The 18,052-nt window shown below is 48.3% G+C and overlaps 1 protein-coding gene across 8 annotated transcripts in view; it reads left to right on the plus strand.

The window, feature by feature from the left end:
- The window catches only part of ENTREP2 (endosomal transmembrane epsin interactor 2), a 366,320-nt gene that overhangs the window by 171,901 nt on the left and 176,367 nt on the right, over window positions 1-18,052 (plus strand). For all 8 annotated transcript variants that reach the window (XR_004024713.2, XR_016391949.1, XR_016391950.1 and 5 more), the window contains exon 2: window positions 17,198-17,254. Coding sequence is in view for 4 of the 8 variants with exons in the window: in XM_030763982.2 (XP_030619842.1) it covers window positions 17,198-17,254 (57 nt within the window). In the remaining 4 variants the exon portion in view is untranslated. The remainder of the gene's footprint in view (window positions 1-17,197; window positions 17,255-18,052) is intronic.

An 18,052-nucleotide genomic window follows, 5' to 3' on the forward strand; every position in this document is an offset into this window, starting at 1 on the left:
GAAAACAAAGACCCTCCCGCCTCTGGGTAGTTTCCTGTGTTCCCTCCTGCCCTCCATGTCCTTCCTTCCTGTTGGGATACATCACCCCAGGATTTTCCATCTCCTGGGTTCCCCCTCTCCTGGTCTTGTCTTTCATCTTCTGTGTCCCTGTCTAACACAACCACATGGTTTCACTCATCCTTTGTCTCCCCTTCCCCTGCTCCCTAGGGTGCCAGCTCTGTGAGGGAGGCACTGGGGGTCCCCTTCTTTCACAGCCGACCCCCCTGGGCCTAGAACAGTGCCTGGTAAATATTTGCTGATGAATGAATCAGACTCAGCAGCCACACGAGGTCAGAACGTATTAAATCACTGCCTAAAAAGTGCTGAGGGAAAGTCATCTACAACTTAGACTTTCTGTCTCTACATATCAGACATGCAGGGTCTCAGAAGTTTTACCTGCTATGGATCCTTTCTCTGAGAGTTATTGGAGGATATGGTCTGTCAAAAAAAATGGGGAGAAAAATGAGAGAAAGGAAAACATGGGATCAAGGAAACAGTGGCTGCAGCCCAGGAGAGAGGCAGAGGGGAGTCCCAGATGAAGGCAAGTCCCCGGGAGCTGGGTGCACCAGGCCAGTAGGATGGCCAGATACAGGGGAGCAGGGCTGGAGGGCCCCACAAGGGACACACCCAAGGAAACCCGAGTGGATGGAGCACTCGATATGCTCAGACACAGCAAGAAGACACTCAGGTCTGAAGAGGGCTTGGGATGAATTTTTTTTTTTTTTTTAAGTTGGCTATGGCTTAGTACTTTATTTTATTTTATTATTTTTTTAACATCTTTATTGGGGTATAATTGCTTTACAATGGTGTGTTAGTTTCTGCTTTATAACAAAGTGAATCATTTATACATATACATATGTTCCCATATCTCTTCACTCTTGCGTCTCCCTCCCTCCCACCCTCCCTAGGCTTGGGGTGATTTATGATGGATGTATAGAAGATGAAATGAAAAATTAGGTGGTTAGCCCCAATTAAACATTGTAATATGATTTTTTGTGTGTGTGTGTGGTACGTGGGCCTCTCACCGTTGTGGCCTCTCCTGTTGTGGAGCACAGGCTCCAGACACGCAGGCCCAGCGGCCATGGCTCACTGGCCCAGCCGCTCCGCGGCATGTGGGATCTTCCCGGACCGGGGCACGAACCCGTGTCTCCTGCATCGGCAGGCAGACTCTCAACCACTGCGCCACCAGGGAAGCCCCTGTAATATGATTTTTTAAAGGCACTGTAATTATAGTACTCCTAGTGGCTCAGTTATGGATAATATTTACAAAGCCATTATAACGTAAACACCAAATACTGTGTTGGGCTGTTAGTGCATTGGAATCGGGAAAGAGCAAGAATGTGTATGGATTTGGCTGTGTCTGGTGTGTGCGTGGATTGTCGGGGAGGTGAAAATCCTCATCTTTCACAGTCAGATGTCAGCCACAGCATCAAGCTGAGAAATTTGAAAGTAAATACTAGAAGAAACAACCAAAACAGCTGTAAATGGTGGCCTCTCTAGGAAGCAAGTTGGCTTTTCAAATCATGTAAAAGAATCACTTAGAATATATATAAACATACACATATATTTTAACTGTACACAATTTATAGTGCATGACAGTTTGCAAAAGAATAGGTCAATAAGAGATATTGGCCATTTCTGCATAATTTCAAAAAGAGAATCACTTAGATCAGAAAAAATTAAGTATTCATATATTTACATGCTTGTTCAAAAAACTTTATTCGTAATGTTTGTGATTCCAAATATTTATAAGGTAATAAATGACTCTTTAAGTACATGGTGGTATTTTCATACAGTGGAATACCATTCAGCCATTAAAGTGTCGTAAATAAATACCAGGTGTCATGTCATGATCATGATACATTATATATTATAATGAGGGGAGATTATTGACAACACTCTGACTATTTTTATCAAAATCTATTTCAATAGAATCCAATAGAATTCAATCTAACAGAAGTTATAGAAGTAATGAGAGATCCATGGTTTCATTTTCCTCCTTTCGTTTGTCTGACTTTCCTAATTTTTTATGCATTGAACTTGCATTGCTTTTGTTGTACAATAAAATAAAGGGGAGAAGTCAGAACACTGCTCCCCAGGGCTATGCTCCCTCAGCTGGCTGCAGGACTGGAGGGGCCCAGGTGAGAAGGGTACCTTGAGGTGGGCGGGGCTGACGGTCTGGAGACTGAGAGCCTTCATGACACACCACTTGTATGCACACTGGGAGACCAGGCCCCCGGTCAGCGTGACCATTTATGGAAGACGTGCCCTCTGTCCCCAGCACCTGCTGCAGCAGGAAGGCCAGCCCGTCGATGGGAGTGTGGGTGCTGATGTCTCAGTGCCGGGGTCCCCAGGGGGCTCCGCACTCCTGATGATTAGCTGTGCAGGGGAGGGGGAGACAGAGGGACTCACCGTGGTGGAGGGGCCTGGAGGAGGCAGGACAGGTGGGCAGGGACCCTCTGAGCCTGAAGCTTGGGGACTTACCCTGAGGGCAGGAGAAAGCCACTGACAGGAAGAGTTGGGGAGAGTGGCTTGGTTGGATTTGCATTTAAGATGATTCTTCCCCGTGGAACAAAGGTTAGAGGTGCCGCCAGGAGTGGGGCAGGGAGACCCGCTGGAGGGCTGTCGCCGTGGGTCCAGTTGGAACCACAGGTGGGCTCGTTGTCCAGGGAAGGCCAGATACCAGGCAGGCGTCTTCTGCAGAGAGAACAGGCTTTATTGCAGGCGGCCCTGCAGGGAGACAGGAGGCGATGAGCAGCTCTGTGTCCCCATGAGCTTCCTAGGGTGACACTGATTGTTGACGTTGACCTGGGGAGGGGGCGGGGAGGAACTCGGAAACCATGGGTGGAAGGTGAGGGGAAGTTTGGAGAGCGCCCTGCACATGCACGACTGTCCTTCATGCCTCTTCATGGGTCGCAGTGGTGAATTCCAGGGGTTCTCTGTGTTACATGGCGGGGGCGGGGCTGTGGTTCAGCCTCTGACTCTAATGTTCGCCGCCGATCACTCTGGTCCCTCAGTGCGCCTGCGCGATGCTCAGTCGGGTTGTTCCCGTATCTAAGGTTGCTGCCAAACAAGCTTGGAGGTCTGTCTGGGTGAATCGTTTTGTTTCTCCTTCATGGGCCTCAAGTGTGCGAGGTACAGGGTATGGTTTCAAGGTGAGAAGAGACAACCAGATAGCAGGTGTGGGTGGAGCTGGGAGCGGGGTCCGGTGTGGGTTGGACAGTAGGATGCACGTGCCTTGGATGGGGTTTGAGAGTGAGGTGGGGGAGGGAGGGAAGCGGGTAATTCTGGGTTTCTGACCTGCACACCTGTGTGCACGGCGGACCTCTGGCGGGGCAGAGATGTCTCCATTGGCTGCGGGGGTGCAGTAGGGCCGTGGGCCACACTGAGTCAGACCCGCTCCAGCACTTTCCAGGAGGCCCTCAAGGAAGAGAGGCCGGGAGAAGGGGTTTAGATGCAAAGGGCAGGAGAAAGCGAGCCCTCCCAGGAAAGATGGTGTGTGCAGGGGGGAGGAGGGGAGGGGAGGGGGTGAGGGAGCCCCTATTAAGGGGTGGCTGCGGGGGTCTGATGGGGGCAGCCAAGGCAGGAGGGTGTTCTGGAAAGGTGGGAGTGGGACCATGAGAATTGAAGGGGATTCCCAGGACTTGGCAACCCCAAGGCCACTGCTGACCAGACGTGAGAGTTCTGGAGGGGGACTCAGGGCCAGTCGCAGGAAGGGGCAGTAGCAGTGGGGATGGAAATGGCTCTTATGGGGTGCCAGCCCTACTACCCGCTCTTGGGGAGGCCACTGCATCTGTCTGGCGCCTTCCCTGCATGGCACCAGCACAGGACAGCTGTCCAGTCCCCCAGCCTCTGTGTGGGGTCCTAGAAGCGTCTAACCTGTGGGTGGGCACGGGCTGTGAATGAGGGCCAGGGGCCTCAGTGGGATCCCAGGGTCCCAGTGAGAGTGACTTCAGCTGGATGGTCATCAGCGGGGGTGGTCCTCACATACCCATGGGAGCGGCATAAGGAGCACTCCTGGTGGCCTCTTGCAGGAATCAAGTCCCCATGCCCCTTCCTCCCCTGTCCTCCTCCCGGGACCTCACCAAGTTCCAGGACAGGAGACTCTTTTGGCACCCAGGTCTCTGGTGTGGCCTGGGCAGCGAGGAAGGCCAGGGCTGGTGTGAGGGCAGAGGGCCGGAGAGGGGGGCACCTGCGGGGGACATCCGGCCCAGGTGGGTCGAGTGGGCGGACAGCCTGTGGGTCTGGGCGACAGAGGGCCCTCCGAGGGGCAACCGTGAATGTCCAGGAATTCGGGGGGTCCTTCAGGGCCCAGCCCCCTGGCTCCAGGGGCAGGAATTCCAAGAAGGAAGCGTGCTTTGGGGTGGGATTGACTCAGAAGACTCGGGATTCAGGAGCACAGCCTCAGGCACTGACAGCAGAACAGTCCTGGGAAACCCAGGCAAAGGCACCTTGAAGGCACAGTCCTAGATTCTGGAGTTTGCATAAACAGCGTGTGGTTTCTAACATTAGTGCAGTGGTCTTTATTCATAATCATCTGGAAATGAAGGAGCAATTTGTCTACCAGACAGGCTCACTTCCTGTTGTCGTTCCAGTGGACTTAAAAGTTAATGTGGATCTGTGAATTTGCTTGCATAATTATACTCTGATAGCTTTTCATTACACGTAATGCGATTTTAATGGAATTAATGTTCTGTATCAACAAATACATTGTGTTTATTGTTGTGCAAAGAGGAGACTCCTAAAAGAAGAGAATCAACATGATTTGTAAATGGTTTATATAATATTCTTTTCCAGACTGGACAATGTAACTGCCCACTTCGTGTTGTGCTTTCTTTCCCACTTGGACTGAGAGAACGAAGGGGGTCAGGAGGGTCCCGCATACATTTGGGTGCTGGTTGGGATCCATCTTTGACAGTCACGTGTATGTCTTAAAACTTTTTATCATTCTTCATCACAGAGGGGCAACCCACATGGAACCCACATGGCCACCTGGCTGGCACATCTCTGGGGAGACCAGGCCTTCCTGCTCCCCACACACACTTGTGGGTCAGTGTCGGACCCCCAGCTAAGAGCTGGGGTTCCGGTTTCTTGCCCCCTTTATTCAGCTTTGCAGCCGTTAAGTCTGCAGAGTCCATTGATGTCTGTTGTGAAGCAAAGGGCCCAACAGCGCAAGCGCGGGACTCTAGCCCCACCCACCTGTCCCACCTGGAGAAGGGGGCATGGCAGGGGGTTATCGTCCAGTTTCTCAGGTATGCCCCCACCCCCTGAGAAGGCAGAACCAGCCATGTTAGCCTGAGTCTCAATAAAGTGCTTTCTGTCTTCTGTATAAAACATGGGAAATAGAAGGTTTCACGGAGGGTGTTAAAATCCCGCTCTCGGGAGGTAATCAGAGGCGTCTTCGGGTTCGGTGCTAGTTTCTTTGTGTTTTTGCGTGTCGGCATTTGTATTTATCTACTTATAGAAGGGAAATTATCCCCCCTCCCAACCATTTTGTAGCCTGCTTTTCCTTTTCTTCTTTTCCTTTTATGTAGTGTGAACTTTTCCAAATGGCCCTAAATATTTTTCCATAAAGAAACTCACCGGCAGCAATCGGGAAGGACCTGAAAGATAAGCAGTTCCCTCTTGCCGAAAACCCAGGTTGTTCCCCATTTTCAAAATGATAAATAACACTTTGATTAATATCTGGAATTCTTAGAAGAGGAATTAGAGGCTCAAACTGTATGCTTAGTTTAAAATATTCATCACATAATACACACAGGGATAAAAGATTAGTGTTACTGAAGGTTACACACATAAAAGCGAGCATCCTTTTGCCCCCTCCCCAATCTAGTTCCCCATCATTAAGTTTCTTGTATTTCCTTCCAGAGAAACGTTTCTGTAGGCACCAGCACCGGTTCCTTTCTGTTTACACAAATGGGATTCATTTTCTGCACGCCAGGCTGTGTCTTGTCAGTTATTTATCTTTGAGACCGTTCCACAACAGCACAAACAGATCTACCTCAAATGTCATAATGCGTATATTCACGTTATATGTAAATATCAAAGTTTATTTAACTAGCCCTTTATTATTACCCACTGGTTACAGCTTTTCGCAGTAAACAGTGTGGTGTACCTCTGGTAGCACATCGTAGGCTAAACTCCCATCACTGAGTATGAGTATGTGCAGTTTCTAATTTGAGAGGTTTATGAACTTGCCCCCAAGGCAGGCTGCCTCAATTTATACCAACACCCATAATGTTTGAGAGGAACCTTCCCCCCCCCGCCCCTTGCCACCACTGGGGGGTTTTTTTTGTTTTTTGTTTTTATTTTTGCGGTACGCAGGCCTCTCACTGTTGTGGCCTCTCCCGTTGCGGAGCACAGGCTCCGGACGCGCAGGCCCAGTGGCCATGGCTCACGGGCCCAGCCGCTCCGCAGCATGTGGGATCTTCCCGGACCGGGGCACGAACCCGTGTCTCCTGCATCGGCAGGCGGACTCTCAACCACTGCGCCACCAGGGAAGCCCCACCACTGGGTTTTTATCAAACTCCACCAAAACACATTTACAGTCTGATTGATAAAAATATTCCTCTTTTGGCTTGCTTTTAAAAAATTGGAGTAGGTTTCAGCATCCCTTTATATGCTTACTGTGCATTAAAAATGTGAACTTCCTATTCCGAATCCTTAGTCACTTTTTTCTATTGAGTGGTTCCTTTTTCTTATTAACGTATATGAATTCTTTGTGAACTGAGACAATCACCCCTTTGTTTATTGAGTATATTATAAATATTATTCCCATGTGCAGTTGGTCTCTGATTTTATGTTCTTTTTAAACATAAATATATGTTCATTGGCTCTTGCCACGACTACATAAAGAAGCACCCAAAGGTCAGTAGTTGCCAGTAGCCTACCTTTATTTTCTCCTCTGGGTTTGCAGGCCACCGGGGCCCGCACTTTGGGCTGGAGGCTCCTGGTTGGGTTTAGGTCTGTGCCATGTGTCCATTCTGGGGCCCAGGCTGATGGGGCTGTGTCTTTCTGTGGGCCGGGAGGCAGGAGCGCAGGGGGCGAGGGGCAACACGTGATACCCCCGGGGTGCCTTGGGTTGGCGGCCACCCCCACCTCCCATGGCCAAGGCCAACATTGGGTGGGGATGGCACTCTGCCCACTCTGTCCAGAGGCTACCACGTCACACGTCAGAGCCTCGTACTTCTTATACAGGGAGGCCCTAGGACTGAGAACCAAGATTCTGTTCATCACATGCAGGTGCTTTTTAAAAACAAGTATATAATTCATTCATCTTTTCTATTAGGACCCTTGATTCTGTGTCGTGCCTCAAAAGGCTGACTTCTTTTCTAAAGATTCTTTTAAGATTCTGCCATGTTCTTCTAGGATGTTCATGTTTTGATTTACTTCTTGGTTCCTCTGGAATTTTTTTTTGGTATAAAAAGTGAGGTAAAGATTAAGCTTTATTTCTTTCCAAGTGTCTAATCAGTTGTCCCAACGCTTTTGATTGGATAGGTTTTCTTTTCCCCTTTTTAGTCTGTGAATGAGAATTGCATGGGATTTATGTATTGCTTCGTCCTTCTATTTAAAGAAATGAATCTTTTTCCATCTAATAATGAAGTATTTTATGATTTCAGTAGATGTTTGAGATTTTCTTGATAGCTTTCATTCATTTCACATTAGTCTGTTTATTCTAAGACAGTCTACCTTTTTGCTTGCTGTTACAAATGGAATAATCTTTCCTTAATTTTATCCTCTTTTCTAACCGGGCTTTTCTTACATGCCTATGGGAAAGCCGTTTTTTCTGTAGTTCATGAGTTTATATCCTGACATTAGAATGGGGTGAGTCACTTAACCTCTTGGTACTTTACTTTTCTCATCTGTGCAGCAGGGCACAAAGATCACACATGCCTTTCAGGGTTGTCAGGATACAAAGAGGTAAAGTATAAAACCTTGGTAAGTGTCTGGTATACAGTCAGTGCTCAATAAATGTGAGTATTGATAGTAATATACTTTCTTCATATGTTACTTTTCTAACCAGATGGTTTACTAAATCCTCTTATGGTTTCTTTTTCTTTTCTTTTCTATCAATTCCCTTGGGTTTTCTAGTTCGATAAGTATATCTTTTTCAAGTAGTAGTAATTTTGCCCCCCTTTCCAATACTTATATTAGTTTTCTGTTGCTATAGAGCAAATTGCCACAAGCATAGAGGCTTAAAACAGCACAGATTTATTATCTCACAGTTTCCATGGGTCAGGAGTCTGGAGCATTTGGGCTGGGTCCCCACTCGGGGTCTGAAGGCTAAAATCAAGGTGAGGCTAGATGCAGCCTCGTCTGGTGACCTGACCAGGGAAGGATCCGCTTCCACACTCCCTAGGGTGTGGGCAGAACTCGTTCTCGCGGTTTTCTTGCAAGCTGTGGGATGGAGAAGCCCTTGCACAACACGACAGGGCAGCGCACTCTGCAAGGCCAGTGCAGAATCTCCCACGTGCTTCAAATCTTTGACTCAGGAAGGGCCGAGACCCAGAGGGCTTGCTTGATGAGGTCAGGCCCACCCAGGAGAAACTCCCTTGGATTGACTCAAGGGAGTTAACTCAAACTGATTTGGAACCCAAGTATGGCTGCAAAATCCTTTCACCCTTGTCACATAGGGTAACCTCAGCCCAAGGAGATCGAAATCCATCAGGCCCACAGCCCCTCCCATCCTCAAGGGGAGGGGATTCTGTAGAACGTAGCACACGTACACCAGAGGTGGAGGTCTTTGGGACCCTCTCACTAGTCTGCACACCACACTAGTATTTTCAGAAGAATTTTAAATGTAGGTGGTGATTGTGGGCATCTTTATCTTATTAAATGAAGAATTTTTTTTTTTTGTAAAAAATGGAGATTGAATTTTATCAAATGCCTTTTCTATATCTACTGAATTACCATATTTTTCACTTTTATCATATTAATGATTAATTTTATGACTACCTTTCCTTTTAGTGAACCATCTTTTCATTCCTGACATGAACCCCTTGTCTTGTTCTTTATCCTTCTAAATGTACTGCTAAATTCTATTTTCTACCATTTTATTTAAAAATCGATGTTCCTCTGTTTATAAGTAAAATTGGTCTATTTTCTACTCTTTTGATATTTTACAGGTTTGTAATTGTTATGCTGACATTTGTAAAAAAAATTTGGAAGGTTTCCTTGTTTCCTCCCTCTGTGCTCGGAGAAAAATTAAATAGTGTTGGAAATCTCTGTGCTTTGAAGTTTGTGAAGAATTTGCCTGTAGCTGTTTGGCCACTTCCCCAATCTCTTAGTGTTAATAGGTACATTTAGCTTTTGAATTTGAGAGGGAATCAACTGTAGTAATTTATATTTTGCATACCACATTAGTAATTTATATTACTAGTATAAATTAATATAAAATTAAAGTAATAGGGCTTCCTTGGTGGCGCAGTGGTTGAGAGTCCGCCTGCCGATGCAGGGGACACGGGTTCGTGCCCCAGTCCGGGAAGATCCCACATGCCGTGGAGCGGCTGGGCCCGTGAGCCATGGCCGCTGAGCCTGCGCGTCCAGAGCCTGTGCTCTGCAACAGGAGAGGCCACAACAGTGAGAGGCCCGCGTACGGCAAAAAAAAAAAAAATTAAAGTAATATAAACCAATATAAAAATATACTAATATTTGTAATTTATATTATACATTAGAAAATCACCTGTGACATCCTGGATGCTGTAGATTGAATGTTTGTGTCCCCCTAAAATTCACACATCAAATCCTAGTCCCCAGTGTGATGGTATTTGGAGTAGAGCCTTTGCGAGGGGATTAGGTCATGAGGGTGGAGTCCACATGAATGGGATTAGTGCCCTTATAGGAGAGACTCCAGGAGCTCCCTCACCCTTTCCACAAGTGAGGACACAGTGGAAGGACCACTGTCTCTGGACCAGGAAGTGGGCCTCACCAGACACCGATCTGCCTATGCCTTGGTTTTGGACAAAAGACATGCTCCTTGAGGCACTGCAGGTCTCTGAGGCCCCCCACCTCATCTGCAAACACACACACACACACACACACACACACACACACACACACACACACACACACACACACACACACACACACACACACACACACACACACACACACACACACACACACACGGTGGCAGGTGGCTGGAGTCCAGGGAGCAGGGAGCGGTCAGAGCAGTGCATGGCTGCAGGGAGGTTGCCCTGAGCCTGGATGCCCCCTGCACAGCGAGGTTGGCCAGGAGGGCTCATCCTGAGGTCTCCACGCTGCGCCATGAGGTCCCTGGAGACCATAGTGTTAACGAATCCTGGGTGCTCCCTGGTTACTGGCAGAATTCTATTGGGAAAAATTCCTCCATTTTGGGTCCATAGAAACTCACTGATGAAGATCAAGTGCTGTATTCATAGCAAAAGACTTCCAAGAATGCAGGCATCAAAGAAAGCCAGCTGCAGTGAGTGGGGGTCAACAGAAACAATGAAGGACAGACTTAGACACCTTCCTTTCACTACCCCCTTGGACTCTAGAACCTCTGGACGTGAAACAGTTAAAGTAATTATGGGCAGAATCCTAAAGATGAGCTGCAACAAGAAACTATCTGAAACAAATAACTGTATTTGGGGAAAGGTAAAAATAGAACTTCTAAATACCTAAAATAAGACAATTGAATTTTTCTAAACAAATGCAAATGTTCAACAGCTGATTAACAGGGAAAACTAGTCATCTGGAAAATACACCTGAAGAAAATATTCAGAATGAAATACTGAGTGGCACGGGTGTGGCCGATGTGAAAGAAGAACTAAGGGATTTGGAGGATGAAGTACGAAGGATCAGCATGTGGCTATTGGGGTCCCCGACAGAGAGGATGTAGGAGAGAAACTATTTGAAGAAGTGCTGGCTAAAAATTTTCAGAACTAATGAAAAATATAAATTTACAGATTCAGAAGCACAGTCCATCTCAAAGAGGATAAAGAAAAAGAAATGCACACGTAGACATATCATGCAGAAACTTCAGAACACCAAGGGCAAAGAGACAATCTTAAAAGTCTTGAAAGAGTGAGCAACACCCCTCAAGGAACAGCAGTTTAACGACAGCCAACTTCTTGATGGCAACAGTGGAAACCAGAAAGTAGAATAATATCTTCAAGCTCTTGAGAGAAGAAACTGCCCACTTAGGATTGTGTATCCAGCAAAACTACTCTTCAAGCATCAGGTGAAGTTAAGAAATTTACAGATAAACAAAAAAGGGGAATTTGCCATTAAAAGATCTGCACTGAATCAAGGATTTCTAAATCAAGGGTTCCTAACTTCTGGTAGGGCAGTCTGGTGAGGTCTTTGGGGTCCCTCTCAGAATGAGGTTTTTAAATGCATGAAATAAAATATACAGGATTACAAAGGAAACCAATTATTTTAAAACATTTTAAAATCAACTTATTTTTAAAAGTATAATAATACATGTGTGACGTTACTCATCAAATAACAAAATCCAGTGTCAGGTCTAGAAACTACCCTAATTTCAGAGTAAACAGCTCTGGAGAAGCCTACATATTACAGGGCAGAGCCAGGGCACATGAGTTTGGTACCCAGCGTACGTGAGCTAATTTGCATCAAGGAAACACACATTGCAGTAGAACAGGTGGCGTGTATCTCAGCTCTGAGTTATTTATAACATTTATATGATTTTACTATTTTTTCTTTCATGGGGCAACTTTGTCATCGATTTATAGCTTTGCTACTGTATGAAAAGCAAATGAAAGCTGCAGAGTTCTTTTTCTATTGTGGAGAAGGTCCTTTGAGGAGAGTGGCTTTCCTTGTGGATGTTCTGAGTTTGATGCACTGATATGCAGAGAAAGCGAACGGTTGGGAGCAGGAAATGTGCTGAGGGAAGGAGGCACAGGCATGGGTGGGATGGGAAGGCTGCAGAGGTGTCTCTTTCCCAGACGGGAGCCGAGATGGACTCAGGAGGCTGAGGGCCTTCACACCTGATGGAACCTGGCCTTGTGGCCCCAGGGAGACCCAGACAAAGAAAACCAGGCTGAAAGAGAAGAAAATGGAGGTGGGATAAAGTAGGAGGATCATCTACTCCATGAGGCCCACGTAGCGCAGGCCTGCAATCCGGAAGGTTTGGAAGGTGGGGACCCACAGACGTCTTTCATTCTGAGCAGCTCAGAGTACTATCTGTGCCCTTATTGCAACAGCAGATCTTTCTCCAGACACGTGAATGCAGGCTTTTTAGTGGTAAACTGGTACCACCGTAGCTGTGGGGCAGCCGGCCATATATTTTGTGAAATAATTTAACTGGTTTTCAAGTCTGCATTCTGGAAGCAGTTGCTTCACTACCCGAAATGTTGCATTACTGTTTGCCTTTGAACCAGGTTGGAAGATCTGAAGAAAGTTCCTGATTTTAGTCAGTGAAATAACTTTTCAGTCTCAGAGACAAGATTTAAAGGACTGATTTATTCCGGGCCTCGGAGTACAGGGGCAGCACCAATCAAAGGCAAGGACTTCTGCTGTAAAGATGCTGTTACTTCCCTGCAATCTCTTATCCCCTCTCATTGCTCTGAACAGCAGGAAGCTCTTTCTCGTTTCTAATTTTATCTCTTGCATCTCTGTAGGCTGGGTGGGGAAGTGGAGAAAAGAGCCACTTGGCGTCCTCACAGCAACCCACAGGTGCTGGGAAAGTTAACCCTCCTCTCTGGGCAGCATCATGCCTTTCCTGTTCTTTTTGGCTTTTCTTTCACAACTACTGAATTGTCTGTTCCTCTTCTCTGACCCACTTCAATGTCTTTGTAAACTGCAGACTTTGAATAACAATCCTGGCAAATTAAACAGTACAGAGGGTACTTGAGATATAATTTCACTGGCCAGCTAGATGCAGGACCCCGTTTCTCACAGGAGTGGTACAAAGTAAGCCTGCAGAATCACCGATATGGCAGAACATGCAACGTCGCCCTGCCTTGTTGCTAGGATTGAGCAAACAGCAGTTCAACCTAAGTCCCTGTCTTTTCAGAGCAGGGATATGGTCCCCTCCCCTGGTTGCCATGGGGATGGGAGCAGGCACCCTCCAGGAGGAGGAGCCCAGCATCTGGTCTTTGAAAGTCTCCTCCACTCTAACGTAGTCACCCTTGTTAGAGCTGGTGCTGGTGTTTCTGTACCAGAGGCAGAGAAGTCAGCTCTGCCTGAGAGCAGACGTGGAGGGAGAGGGGATATTTAGGAACAAAAATCCAGCATCCCACTCTGGATGTGTTAGTGTATTAGTAAGCTTAGGCTGCAGGTAACAAAATATCATAGAAATAATGCCATTTGTAGAAACATGGGTGGACCTGGAGATTGTCCTACTGAGTGAAATAAGTCTGATAGAGAAAGACAGATATCATGTGATATCACTTATATGTGGAATCTTAAAAAAATGAACTCGTTTACAAAACAGAAACAGACTTATAGATATTGAAAACAAACTTATGGTTACCAAAGGGGAAAGGTGGGGGAGGTATAAATTAGGAGTTTGTAATTAATATACACATACTACTATATATAAAATAGATAATCAACAAGGACCTACTGTAAAGCACAGGGAGCGCTATCGATATTCTATAATAACGTATATGGGAAAAAAATCTGAAAAAGAATGGACGTGTATATGTATAACTGAATCACTTTGCTGTATACCTGAAACTAACACAACATTGTAAATCAACTATACGCCAATATAAAATAAATATTAAATTTAAAAAATTAACATAGACTGGGCCGATTAAACAGAAATGTGTTTCCTTGAAGTTCTGGAGGCTGAAAGTCTGCAATCAGGATGCTGCCATGGTCAGGTTTTGGGGAGGGCCCTCTTCTTGGCTTGTAGACAGCTCACTTCTCTGTGTCCTCATGTGGCCTTTCCATGGTGTGTACATGTGGAGAGAGAGATCTCTCTCTCCTTCTCTTCCTATAAGGTCACCATCCCATCATGGGGGCCCCACCTTCACAACCTAATCTAACCCTAATCACCTCCTGAAGGTCCTGCCTCCAAATACCACCACATTGAGGGTTGGGGCTTCACCATATGGGTTTGGGGGGGACACAGACATTCGGTCCCTGACAATTTGTTTTCTGTTTCTGCAGAGCAGATTTCTGCAAACTTTGCAGCTTAACACAGCACCCATTTACCACCTCACAGATTTCTTGGGTCATGAGTCCGGACATGGCTTAGTAGGGTCAGCTGGCCAGGGTCCCACAAGGCTGCAGTCAAGGTGTTGCCAGGGCAACATCATTTCAAGATGCTGTCCCTGGGGAGGGTCACAGAATAGCACATCCTACTCACACTCAAGGGGAAGGCATTATACAAGGTCGGGATCTCCATGCCTCATTGCGTTTGATGGTTTTATTCTTTGCCTTCGCATAGGGGACTTGGATCCATTCCCAATTATGGTTATTATTGATATTTAGAAATGTAAATTATCTTCAAGAAGCAAATAGTCCATGTTTGTTGGAAGTAAAATTATGTGAGGGGATTTGTGGAATTATAACTTCATGATGAAGATGGGAAATGTCAAGAATTTTTACTGTGGCCTAAGATAAGTGCTGTTAACTTCCTTTGTGTTTAGAAACCCCTGCTCTTCGGAGGTCCAGTAAAATCCCTGCTGTAAGTGGCCTGGTCATTGTAGAGACTTGATAGTTTTAGCAGCCTCAGCTTAGAAGATGAAGGAGTTCTGTCTGTGCGTATCAGAGAGGACTTGAGAGGTCTGGGGTGGTTTGGGAGTTCAGTGGGGCGCCATGCTCTCTCGAATTCCTAGGCCCTTCCTGGGTGAGGAGGCATTGGGCCACGTCTGGAAGGATGGGTGAAATTTCATCTGGTAGAAATGGGAAGGAGAAGGTGGAGCGTAAGTGGACATCTTCTGGGAGGTAGTCTGAGAATTCTCATCCTCTCTCCAGCCTCAGTCTGGGCGTGGCCAGTGTTGGTGTGAAGGGCAGACAGAGGACACTGTGGAAGCCCCATCCTAGGGGGATGGTGGGGTCAGAGCTCAGACCCAGAGCTTGGCCATCATCTGAAGGAAGAGAAAGGGGTGGGGCTGAGGCAGGGGGCCAGGAGGTGGGCGGTGACAGGAGGGGAGTGCTGAGTATTGAGGGAAGACAGCCTGCAGGGGTTCCGTTCCAGGGCTGGTGTTTGAGAAATGCAGTGGCTTTGGTGCCCAAAGTGGCCAGGACATGAGTGGAGGGTCACTTAGGGCGGTGCTGGTGGGAAAGCAGGGACCGGATTTGTGTGGGTCTGGTTGCCCGTCCAGGGAGGTGACATTCACCTGACAGAGGCGTCCAGCGCAGTTCCAGTGGAGGGGCAGAGGTGAGTGAGTGGCTGAGCACCCCGTCCAGGCAGGTAAATCATGAGAGCGAGGGCAAGCAGAGGGGGAGGAGAGGTGTCGAGAGGAAGAGCCAACCCAGCTTCACGACTGCGGCTCCTGAACGCTCCAGGAGCTCAGATGTTGATGGCGGAGTTGGCAGAAGTTTTGGATTCTCCACAAGAAGGTTTGGAGGTGGAGAGAAGAGGTTAGGGTGTGCGCTATCCAGCATGAGGTGATGGTGAGAGTCCCGACAGCGTATCCTTCGGAGAAATGGCAGCTCAGTCCAACGGAAGATGACTAGGGGGAAGTCGTGTGTCCATTGAGGAGGAAGAATTCGACACCAGAGAGGGTGTTCTGATGGGTGGAGTGTTGGGGCAGAAGGGGAGAGAGCGGCTTTAAAGGCACATGGAGAAGAATGATGGAGACTTGGCCTCGGAGACCGTGGGGCAGGGGGGTGGGGAACAGCAGCCCAGGGTTTCTGTGACGGCTGCAGCTGGAGCTGGGCGGCATCACGGAGAGAGGAGACTCGGGAGGTGGGAAAACGGTTGTCTAACATTTGCAGCACTGGCTGCGTTCGGAAGAGGTATGTGCCCTGAAGAGAGAAGGTAGATGTGACAGGCTGGGGAGCAGAGCGTGCTGAAGCTCTTCCATTCATGCTTTTCTGGGTGTGTGTGTGTGTGTGTGTGTGTGTGTGTGTGTGTGTGTGTGTGTGTGTGTGTGTGTGTGTGTGTGTGTGTGTGTGTGTGTGTGTGTGTAAGGTTTAAAGCCTTTCATATAAAGACAACTGGTCCGGGTGTTGTTGGACATCTGAGACCAGCACGGCACTGGGTGGGTGGAGGCTGCAGGGTCTAAGACTCGGTCCTGCTCAGTGCAGAGGTGCCGGAGGGTGAACTGGGCTCTGTCACCAACGGGACCTTGTGGGTCTGTTCAATTGCGTGTTCTGCTCCAGGTCTGGGGTCTGTCCTTTTGGAATCCCAGGGGAAGTGCAGCCCGGCCCCTCCAGCCTGGTCCCGGACTGCCTGGCCCAGGCCCACCGTGGAAAGTCAAGGTGGTAACGGCCCTTGTCTGTTGCATCCAGCGACCCCTCTGAAGGCAGATTGCGGTGGGCAGTGGGCGCGGGGTGCAGCTGTGTCTCTGTGGTCCAGTGGCCCTGCCTGGACACAAGGAGACTGGGAATATGGGGATCAGCAAACATGGGTCTGACGTGGGCTTGGGGGGCAGCCCGGAAGAAGGGTGGGCCAGGAGCCGAGGGTTGTTCTCCTGGGAGTCGGCAGACACAGGGCGACAGGGGAGCCAGGGCGGAGGGGGCACTGCTGGGGAGGTTCTGGGGGGACACGCTTGGCGGGATGGGGGCCAGGGGTCGGGCAGGGTTGACCTGGGCCGGGGCGGGCAGCTTAGAGCCAGTGTGGACAGCAAGGGAGCCTTCTCAGGGGGGTGAGAGTGAAGGGGAGACCCCTGTAGGGGCTGGGGGGGGTCCCAGGTGTGGGAGAACAGAGGGAGCCTTCAGGCCGCTGTGCAGGTTGCGGGTGACCTGTGAGTGGGGACAGCACCGCCTTCCCCAAAGTAGTGTGTTCATTGCTGTCTGTGATGTTAAATCACACAGCAAGTATCTCTCAGGACCTGGGGGGATAAGGCTGAGGGCCCGGGGGTGGGTGGGAGGCTCGTTCAGAAAGCGCGTCTGCTCTCGGCATCCCTGCGAGCTGGTCACTCTGGCCCCGCGTGGTGGCTGCAGGTGTGACTGTCGGGAGAGACAGACCCACCACCGTGACCCGCTCCTGCCTGCGTGCTGTGCTCTAGAAAAGTCCTGGGAGGCTCCTCACCCCCTGCTCCCTCTGTTCCAGGTGCTGCTGTCGGGACTCATCGGCGTCGTCTCCTGGAAGAGGCCCCTGTCCCTCGTGGTAAGTGGCACCCGGGTCCCCATGTGGCCATGGAGCAGGGCTCTGCCCGCGGAGGTGTGAGTGCTTTCAAGGCACGTTCATCTTGACCATGGGCGCCCTGCTGCCCCCTCCACAGGCACTCACGGGCCATCCTCTTCCTGTTTTTCGGTGTTGTGCCCTCTTGGAGGACATGCCACCAACAAAGGCATTTTAATATGTGCAGGTGCAAGCGTTCTCTCTAGACTGATAAACACGATCGTGCACATGCATATGCTTACGGGTGATCACACAAGAGGACGTAGCTCATCCGAGTTCGAGAAATGTTAGCTTTCTGTGTGTTTTGGAGACTGGGAAACTCTATGAGGTATTGGTATTTCTTCGCATAGATGTTTCTTTGGAAGAAGGAAGAAAGGGGTGCCCCTGGAGCCCTCTCTCATGGGGTCAGGCCTCATGCTGGGGAGGAAGACGCCACACGGTGGGGTGGAAAGAGGATGATGGTTTTTCCATCTGAAAGCACCCAGAGTGAATTTATGTCTGTTGATTTGTATGTGTATTCTTCCCAGCATGTGCATTAATATATTTATGTGTCCACGTCAGGACTGTACGGAGAGGTTTTCTGGGTTTTGATGGATAATGAAAAAGACGGCATGGATTTTTTCCTCTTAGGTAGTAATCAATTATTTAAAATCTCTTCTTTAAGTGATTAGACTTGGAGATAATGACATACTAAATATTAATGGAAATAGAAAAAAACCCACAAATCTTGTCTGTTGTAAACACCTCCTCCTTCGTGAGGGGAATCATGACATCCTGAAAAGG

This window comes from Delphinapterus leucas, chromosome 2, assembly GCF_059928025.1.
Source record: "Delphinapterus leucas isolate spDelLeu-1000000601 "Yukka" chromosome 2, BTC_Dleu_Yukka2, whole genome shotgun sequence".
NCBI classification, from domain to species: Eukaryota; Metazoa; Chordata; class Mammalia; order Artiodactyla; family Monodontidae; genus Delphinapterus; species Delphinapterus leucas.